The sequence below is a fragment of the Corylus avellana genome, chromosome 3, assembly GCF_965113065.1.
Source record: "Corylus avellana chromosome 3, dhCorAvel1.hap1.2, whole genome shotgun sequence".
Taxonomy (NCBI): Eukaryota; Viridiplantae; Streptophyta; class Magnoliopsida; order Fagales; family Betulaceae; genus Corylus; species Corylus avellana.
The window spans coordinates 34,670,602-34,679,906 of record NC_142492.1 but is presented as its reverse complement, the minus strand read 5'-3'; the positions used below and the strand labels follow the sequence as shown (position 1 = coordinate 34,679,906).

At 38.1% G+C, this 9,305-nt stretch overlaps 1 protein-coding gene across 1 annotated transcript; it reads right to left on the bottom strand.

Annotated features, from left to right (window-relative positions):
- Positions 1 to 4,462: 4,462 nt before the first annotated feature.
- Positions 4,463 to 9,035, bottom strand: MAG2 (RINT-1 / TIP-1 family). Its single transcript, XM_059588060.2, has 4 exons — positions 8,625 to 9,035; positions 8,186 to 8,293; positions 6,802 to 6,905; positions 4,463 to 6,663 (listed from the first exon to the last, which is right to left on the bottom strand). The coding sequence occupies exons 1-4, from the start codon at positions 8,920 to 8,922 to the stop codon at positions 4,750 to 4,752; spliced, it is 2,424 nt and encodes an 807-aa protein (XP_059444043.2). The 5' UTR covers positions 8,923 to 9,035; the 3' UTR covers positions 4,463 to 4,749.
- Between the last annotated feature and the right edge of the window lie 270 nt (positions 9,036 to 9,305).

Genomic DNA, 9,305 nt, shown 5'->3' with positions numbered 1-9,305 from the left:
GCTGTAATTTTTTTACAACGCTTAATCCACATCCTTATAGCAATATTCATTCTTATTTTTAAGTAATCATCATCCCAGTGTACCAAACACAACCTTATAGGTTTACAAAGAACTCAGAATCAGAAAGTGTTAATTGGTCAAAATCTGGCTTGGCATGTTAAATGACACTTCAATGCTAAAGAGGCTTAGAATATCTTCTATTCCAGCCCCGGCAGGCAACCATTTGTTGCAGCAAAAAAGAAAAAAGAAAAAGGGGGTTGAATACAAATTAATGAGTCTCGCAGTCATTAATTTAGAGTAAAAAATGAGTCTCTATCTCTAGTACTATTGGTCATTACCTACCCTACACCTAAACTTAGTACATTTCCTCAAAACAAGTTTTGACCCCACTGTTTAGTACTGTATTGGAATATACGCAGATGCAGGGTATATATGCGAATCCATACGGATTTAGTTATTTACAATATTTGTAGCTACATTTGCAAAATGCAGATATCCATTTTAGATATCCATATTTGCGTGATTATTACAATTATTAAATGTGGTTATTATTTGCTATCCGCATACTAAATAATGAACTTTTGGGCCTAATTTAGTCTTTTGGCCTTCTTTGAGTCTCTATTACGATCTATTTCAAATGATTTTGGAAATAATTTGGGCCGATTTTTTTGAGTGTTTTAGGCTTGTTTTAATTTTTTTAAGTCCTAATATTTTGAAAATATATTAATTTTACATTACTTTTGAAAACGAAGTATACATAACTTTTACCTAATCCAAAACGTCACTTTGGTATTAAACACCAAAACGACGTCGTTTTGATGAGTTTATTATATATATATATATATATATATATATATATATATGTGTGTGTGTGTGTGTGTGGTATGCATATCTTAAAACCGCTATCCTCATCCACATATGTGAATTGTGATTTTTGTTAACCGCATCTGTATCCGCATGTGCAAATAACAAATGCAGACCGTTAATATCTGCCACATGTACACCCCTATTTACTAGGCCTTGTCGAAAGTATGTATTTCAAAGGATGAGAGTTCACCATAATTTCCTGCTCAAAGAAGAGGGACATGAAAATTGCAGCTCCTTTTCGAGCAAATTAAGAGCCCTAACTTGTCCGGCAAAGAAGGGTTTTACTGATTTTTCTTGCATCTTCTTACCCAATTACAACGTAGCTTTGTCTTTCTAAGTCCCATTCTAAGGAATTTGGATCCGAGAGGAGCCAATTTTTTGGATCTGAGAGGAGCCAATTTTTTTAAACATAAGGATAAAATTGTTCAAAATAATGTTCATTACAACTAGAGAGAGGGTCGGTCCCCATTCTAAGGTGACTTAAATGTTGCGTGCCCTGTTTTAGCAATATGAACCATAAACCAAACCAAGCTAGGCAAGCTAGAAAGATCTTCAAAAGATCACTCAAGCAAGAGATTCCAAAGACGGACCACAAGGTTTATGGCATGATATTGTTGTCTAATGGTGCTTGTCCTGGCCTCCTCGATCAAGATTCTGTACAGAAACCAACCCACCATGTTTCATTAATGTGTGTTATTTTCCCACAAAACTAAGAGTTGCCTTGAGCTGTCTCCCCTTTGTACAACACCTATGAGCTCATAGGATGCCTCTATATCTTGCCAATGACAAGTTTCTGACAACCATAAGGTACGAAATTGCTTCTGCCAATTGCTGTATTTTTATGCCTAGTTGTTGTCAATCGTAAGTACTAATTTGGACAATCTTCCTCATCATCTAATTGCACACAGATCTCAGTTTCATCCCCATCTTATTACACCTTCCATTCTTATCAACAGGGGCCAACCGTGATTTTTCGTTCTTGGGGGTATCTGTCTGATTGATGAAACAACACTATTAGAAATAGATTTTAATGATGTTTCTGGAATATCCACGGCCAATTTTATGTTCAGGAGGGCCTGAAATGTAAGATTTCATAGTTTACATATAGTTGATGGATTATAAAGGCACTCTTGGGTCACACACATTAGTTCGTGGCATTGCCTTTTTTATTGTCCACACTAGGTGAGATTATACTTTATAAGTGATTTTATGGAACTCTAATTGAAATTTGAATAGTCATTTTGGAGTAATAGTGTAAAGGTAGCTAGCGTTTTGTCTAAGTTGTTACATGAAAATTATTGAAACAAATGGCTTAAAAATCTACCAGGGTGAGCCAGCGAAAATACCTCCAATGCCAAAGCTTATTGAGAGTTGGAAAAAGTTCTTCCTGAAGAGGAAAGAGTTTTGAAATTAGTTTGTGTTTGAATAAACGAATGAATGCAGTGATTAACTCCCCTTTTGATCCCTATTCCCTCTAGTCGAAGGTCAGTCCTCCCTCACCTTGCAACTAGCTAGATTGTGTGTGGTTCATCCATAAATTCAAGGTCATCTGCTTTAGCAATGGCTGTCCTCAATAGCCCTTTCTCTATTATGGGTCAGGTGGCATTTAATGCCACTTGCCCAATGCCACTTGCCCATGTGACAGGAGGAGAATGGTCTTACCGTTTCATCATCTCTAGTGGGGGTTCTCTAGGTAAGCTACTAGCACATCAATGTTTGAAATAATTTAGGTAACATGGGTGATTGGGGATTCAGATCCTCTCCAATTACTTAAAATTGGAGATTTTCGTATTACGAAATCGTGGCCCTTTATTAAATTCGATGGTCTATACTACATCGGTAAAGCAAAATCAACTTAAAATCAAAATTAATGCATCAGTTATATAAAAGCAGCTGACATTTTATAGATCATCGGATTTAATGAACGGCCACAATTTCGTAACATGAGACTCTCCAATTTTGAGTAATTAGAGGGGATCTCAATCCAGTGATTGGGTACTTCGCAATCTAGTGTGATTATTCTGCAATCGCCGAAATGAAGTTGCTGCCTTGCTGGGCCAATCTAGGCTCGAACTGGTCAACACCCAAAATAGGCTACTTGGCCAAACCCGAGAAGATAAAATCCAGACGTATCATTTAATATGAGAGAAAAGAAAAGAAAAGAAAAGAAAAGAAAAAAAAAGTAATACTATACTTCTATATATTAACATTATACCTCTCTTTTTTTTCTTTTTTTTTTGACACGTTCACAGAAGGGAAGGAGTCCAAATAACAATAACAAGTATTGATTGATGGAGGAAAGGCATATGAAGGCAATGACATTCTGGGAGCAATAAGCATTATCAGGGACAATCTCTTCATTTCAAAGTTCAAGTGAAGAAATCTGAGCATGTAAATATTGAGCATGCATTAAGTGACTAAAAAATAAGTGTGGATCAAAAATAACAACTTACATTTGATCAAAGTTTTAGTAGCATGGAGGTGAAGCCAATAAAACCAAAATTGAATTTTATATTATATTTAAATATTAAATAAAAATTAAGTAATAAATAAAGACATCTAATTGAAAAACTCAAAAGTGGCAATTAACTTTGTATAATTTTATGAGTAATGTTAAAAATTATATTTTTATTTTACAACTATCTCACAATATTATGTGACAATCCCGACCAACTTTTAAATCAATCATTGTTAAAAAAATAAAATAAATAATAGTTGATTGAGACTGCCACATCAAAATTATGAGATAAATATACATTAAATCACGTTACTCTAATTGTATTGAGCAACGGAAATGAAGTTGTTTACCTGTAGAGGATGAGAGGCTGATCAATGGACCCATTATAGGCTTAATTCTAGAGTTTTTTTCTCCTATATTTTCTTGCCATAAAAAAGTACAAGATGTGCCTACCACTTCCAATCTCAAAATACTCCTTACAGATCACCAATTGAATCAATGGCATTATAGCTTGAGGAGAAGGTCTTAGGTTAAACAGTAGGTTTGGGACTTGAGAGATTCTTCGCTTCTTTAAAGGAAAAAATAATAATAAAAATTTAAAAACTTAAAAAAAAAAAAAAAAAAAAAAAAAAAAAAAAAAAAACCAATTTTTGGAACTGTCACAACATTTCACTGGAAAAACAGTGTATGTACCCACTTCAATACTAGCTATTCCTATGTGCCGAGGCCCTAAATCATCAGCCAGGCCCGAAAAAACAAGAAAAGTTGCCCAGCTAGAGCCGGGTGTCAATGCATTATATCTGGATTCTGGACAGTTTTCAATCATTTTGGCCCTCTACATAAAGTATACAAGATAAATCGTCTCTTGATGTTTCACAGGAGCAAATGGCATCAGTTCTTGGAGTATTCGAAACAGGAATTTTATCAAAAATTTCAAGGAAATATGACCATTGTTCCCTTCTTCAATGAGTTTTGGAGGTTGTTCCACTCCTTTCACCAAAAAAGACATTAAGAAACACAGCACAGCACTATAACTGAGAAAAAAAAAATGCAGACCAATATCTGTGATATTGGCAGACCAGCTGCACTGCATACAGAGACCCCCAAACATTTAGTCTTCCGCAATGTCATGAATGATGAAACCAAAAAAAGTTGTAATTTGTATATTCATTTCAATTCCTGTAACAAATCAAATAATGAACGGCAGGTTTTTCCTCGAACTACATTTCCCATTTTATTAACAACCATAATGGCAGCATATGCAGTGGATACCTGGCTGAAATTTAAGAATACTCTGTGAAACAAGCCTCACGCTGTGCTCTAGGCATTGGTTGTAACAAGTGTTCTGACGGGAACTTGAATTATTGCACTGTTCAAATAAATTGGTCAGTTCAGGAAGTCCAGGGCTTTACCTCTTAAGTCCTTCAACTTATGAATACTCTACTCCTCGCTATCTTTTCTGTCTCGGCTACGCTCAAATGCCGAATCCCGTTCTCCTTCATCCATTTCTCCCCTCCAGCCAGACTATCTTGAAGCTGCTTCTCAACCATCTTCAACAACTTCAAGCCCTCACTTACTTTTGGGAAGAAGCCTTCTGGTCTCAAGCACCAAGCCCCAAACACCCCAAATAAAACCTGCAAATCATTATCAAACCTCTCAACACCACCATCATAGAACTTTGCGTTGTTCATAAGAATACCATTAAAAATCAATCGATCCACCCCAGCTGCCAAACTTCTCCAGACCCCAACGAAATCTATCCCATTCAAATTTTCTTCTACAACTGAAACTTTTCCCTGCAAATAATCTAGAGCCCCAACTAAAGACTTTGATACTGTCCAACCCTCTTCACCCTTTTCCTGCCACTGCCTCCTGTTCTTCGTATAATCTCGACACTGAGCATCAAACCCCCTCAAAATAACAACAGAGATCTTCTCGACCCAATCAGCCCTAAACTCCTCCAACTTTTCAATCTCCTCATCAAAAATACCACTTGCAGAACCCTTGATTGGCCCTTCACTATCATTATTCTTCTCTGATATCCTCAGTTGATCACCCTGACCTAATCCCAGCTCCAGAAAAAAGATGTCCTCACACCATTCCTTTAAAACAGATTCAAAGTAGTGAGCAGCATTAACCGAATTTGCAACTTTAATCATGGCAACATCATCTGTTAAGGCAGTCAGTCCTTCAGCTTCTTGGCACCTGAGAAAAATGCAATCCAAAAATTTTCGAATCATAGGTGCACCTGCCAATCTGAGAAACCTTGATCTCAAAGAAATGCTAGGCAATGATCGGCATCGATCAACCACAGATGATAGGTGCCTAAGAAAGGCACTGGAAATTGCAGGAGACTTGAAATCTTCGGGACCAGACGAAAGAACTGCCCCCTGAACTTTCATTCTCCAATTTTTCTCATCATCCATCTCAAGTTTTAACTTGTCTATCGCATCACTACGCTCTATTTCAGCCCATAAATCAAGCCAGTCAGGTCGATCACAAAAAACAGATAGACAAGAAATCTTCTGCAGGTTCGCATCTTCCTGAAAGGAAAGCAATATCCCAGACTGTTCAACCAGGGATCGAACTCGTTTATCGAAAGATATCATTAAGTCAACAAGATGGAGCCATGATATCTTTGCCTGCGATCGAGTACCAGTGACACTTTCTTCATCCAGTTGACCAATGTAAACAGGAAATATCTCTTTTGCCATGTATGTTGATAAGGAGATTACCATTGCAGATACCCATTCTTCTCTGCAACTGTACCCAGCTAGCATTGCTTCATCAACCAGTGGTTGCAGTAACTCATCCATAGAGTCAACATAGTCCCTGGTTATCTTATACACAAGAGCAAAAATGAATTCTGGCTTGTCAACCCATTTTGTGAAATGGCGTTGGGACACCAATGATATAGGATTTACAAGCTCTTCAATAGCCCAGAGAGGCTGGTGAAGAGCGACTTCCCAGTTATAGCCCTCTAGTTGCCTAGACTTTCTTCGTCTCTGCAACTCTTGCAGGCTGCACAAGGCAAGAAAGTTTTCACAGTACTGTTGTTTGAGGTCCCCTTGCATTGTGAAAAGAGGATTTGCAACTTCAGCTGATTTCCCCGCATTTAGGTTGGAGGAAGTCAAGGTGGAAAGAGGTGGTGGCCATCCAAGGGAAACAAGAAGGGCCCGATGGTCCGCAATTGCTTGGGGTCTTAAAATGGCTAAAGCTCGATCTACTCTGTGATCAACAGATGAAACAAGGCGTGCCCATTTAGGGCGTGTCTTTGTAACAGAAGTTAATACGTCTTCTGTCAGTTTAAGGGTTTTAATAGTGAGCTGACGCAATTCCTGCAACAATTGAGATGACGAGAAGAAATATAATCACAAATACAAGAAAAGTATACCTGGCACATCATCCTTTTTTCCTTGAACAAAAAAGAAAACAACAACACATCATTTGGTTTTGAACAAAGAAATGGTGCTCACCTCTGAGTTCTGCAAGGAAGAATTCTTCCTTAGGTTTTTGTTCATAAGAGAAGATACAGTATCTTCAATATCACCAACCAAAGTGTCAAGCTTTAATGCCGTCTCTGAAAAGATACAACAGAACTTTCACAGAAATGCAAAAATCTGACACAATATAAACAACACAGGCATTGCAAAGCACTGGCAACTTCTGAGAACAAAAACTATAGTGGAAAAGAAAAGTAAACGCATAAAATCAATAAAGACAAGGAGCACCAAGCAAATGGCAGCACACATGTATCACTTCACAATTAGAAAAACAATCCCACCCTGCTATAAAATTGTCTTCAGCCTCATGGTTTTTTAGTGTTGCTTCATATATGCCAAAATAATAATAGGCTCATATGACATAGACCAATAATTTTTTTTTTTTATAAGTAGACCAATAATTGTAAACATGCAAACCGGGTGAAATCTAAAACTGCCTTCTACAGAGTGAAGAAAAAGGTGGGGGGGAGAAGTGTTGTGCCATATCTAGCAAGGAGTAGAAAGTCATGATTGCCTGAATCACTCAGCTCTTGTGCTGCGCTTTCAATATATGATATTATGGAAAATTATCTATTGCTTAAGACAGCCTTCATGTATTTGTCACATTTAAAACGTTCATAACAAATTCAGATAAAGCAGGAATATATGACAACGAATAAAAAATGTTTCACAGAAATATCTTCCTTTGACATATGGTGACCCACAAGAACAGTTTTTTAAAGTGAGCTATGCAAGCTAAACTTTCACCAACTACATATATTCCATGGGGTGTCATGGAACATTTACCACTTCCACAGCTCTAATCAGTAAACCTTACCAAAATACCATTCAGGAAAATTAATTAGTTTTATAATTGCAAATCCATCTTTTTCAACGACAAAAACTACACTACAATAAGGCACATTAGCAACAAAATAATTTGACCACAATGTGTGTTGACCATATTCCTAGTTTCCTGGGGTGTTCAAATTACCACACAACCATCCCAACTGATTGGTCAGCTTCCAACACGTGTTGGCTCAGGGACTGGAACTGGTTTTTTATTTCGAAGAAAGAACAATCAAAGAGCCCATCAGATTGTGCTTCTTTCCAAAGCAATCAATTCATATGAAAATTGAACACAATCCGAAACCATAATTATACATTAGAATTAAAAGAACATTACAAAAAACAACTGGGAACGTGGAATTGGAGTTGAGTGGAAGTAGACCCTTCACTTCTAGAGTTTCCATGGAAGGGGAGCTCTTAATTCCAATTCCAAACCCCAATTCGAGGCTACCGAAGCATCAAAAAGATTAAAATGCATCCATTTCCAATCTCAAAGCAATCACCAAAAAAATAAAAGAAAAAAACTCACCAGCGTACGTTCGAACCGTCTCCACCTTTGCCACCTCCTTAGCTAATGCTGGCAGCTCCTCCCCCAATATCTGCTCGGCCCTCCCGTTTCCATCTCCTCCTCCTCCATCTACGCCCAAATTACACAAAATTTCAGAACAAAATCACAAAATTCCCAAAATTCTTCAAAATTAATTCCTCTCTTTTAAGACACAAAAATCAATATTCACACGGACAGAAATTTGAATATGGGGAAAAGTATACGTCCATGTGCATTTATACGTATATAACTATATATGTATACAATAAAGTGCGCACACACATAAATACATGTTGCATTTCTATAAAGATGAAACTGGTAATTCATAGGCAAAATTTCACTTAGAAAACCAATACATTCACGAATGCAAAAACGTATATATGCTATCTATGTATGTATATGCATAGGAACCGAATAGGACCTGATATCGAGCTATAAGAGCGAGTGGACGATCCGAGGGCGATCAGTTTGGCGCTGATGTCATTGAAAACGCCACCGATTCGATCGGAGAACGAAGCGTAGTCCACAAGGCTCACCCCGAGCCTCCGGTTGAGGTCGGTTAGGGTCCGATCCAAATCGGAACACTGGGCCTGGAGCTCCGACACCAGACTCGGAGCTTCAGCGAGATTCTCCTTGGTCCGAAACTTCTCGTCGAGGAACGAGAGCACCGAGGCCGAGAGGCCCGAGGCTGGCGGGAGGGTCTGGACCGTGTAGTCCATGGTCTAAGCCATGCGGGGTCTGGTTCGGGTGGGAAATTTGAACGAAGAGCGAGGGTATTTTAGGGTTTTGGTAAGAGTCTGTGTGCTGCTTTTGCTTCCACGGAGTGGGGAGTCCGAAGACTCGGTACTGGTAGAGTCTCAAATTGACTCAAATTTGGGCTCCATTTGGGCCTGGTCCATACGCCGTCAATTAGCCGTCAAAATTAACCGTGGTCCAGAAGCCGTCAATTGGACCGTTGGATATATAGTGGGTTTCATATAAATAGTGTCAGATGAGCAGGCAGAGTAATACTACAAGTCCCTCTTGTGTCCCTCTTAAAATTTGGTATTATAACATGGACGCGTGTATATATATATATATATATAAACTCCTCTAAAGCAGA

What these genes read in the sequence shown, in the direction of transcription:
- MAG2 (XM_059588060.2), bottom strand. Translation starts at nt 8,922, where the DNA reads ATGGACTACACGGTCCAGACCCTCCCGCCAGCCTCGGGCCTCTCGGCC. An exon ending in CTCTTATAGCTCGATATCAG is followed by an intron (nt 8,294 to 8,624) that starts GTCCTATTCGGT and finishes ATTTGGGCGTAG; the next exon opens with ATGGAGGAGGAGGAGATGGA. An exon ending in CTTCCTTGCAGAACTCAGAG is followed by an intron (nt 6,664 to 6,801) that starts GTGAGCACCATT and finishes CAATTGTTGCAG; the next exon opens with GAATTGCGTCAGCTCACTAT.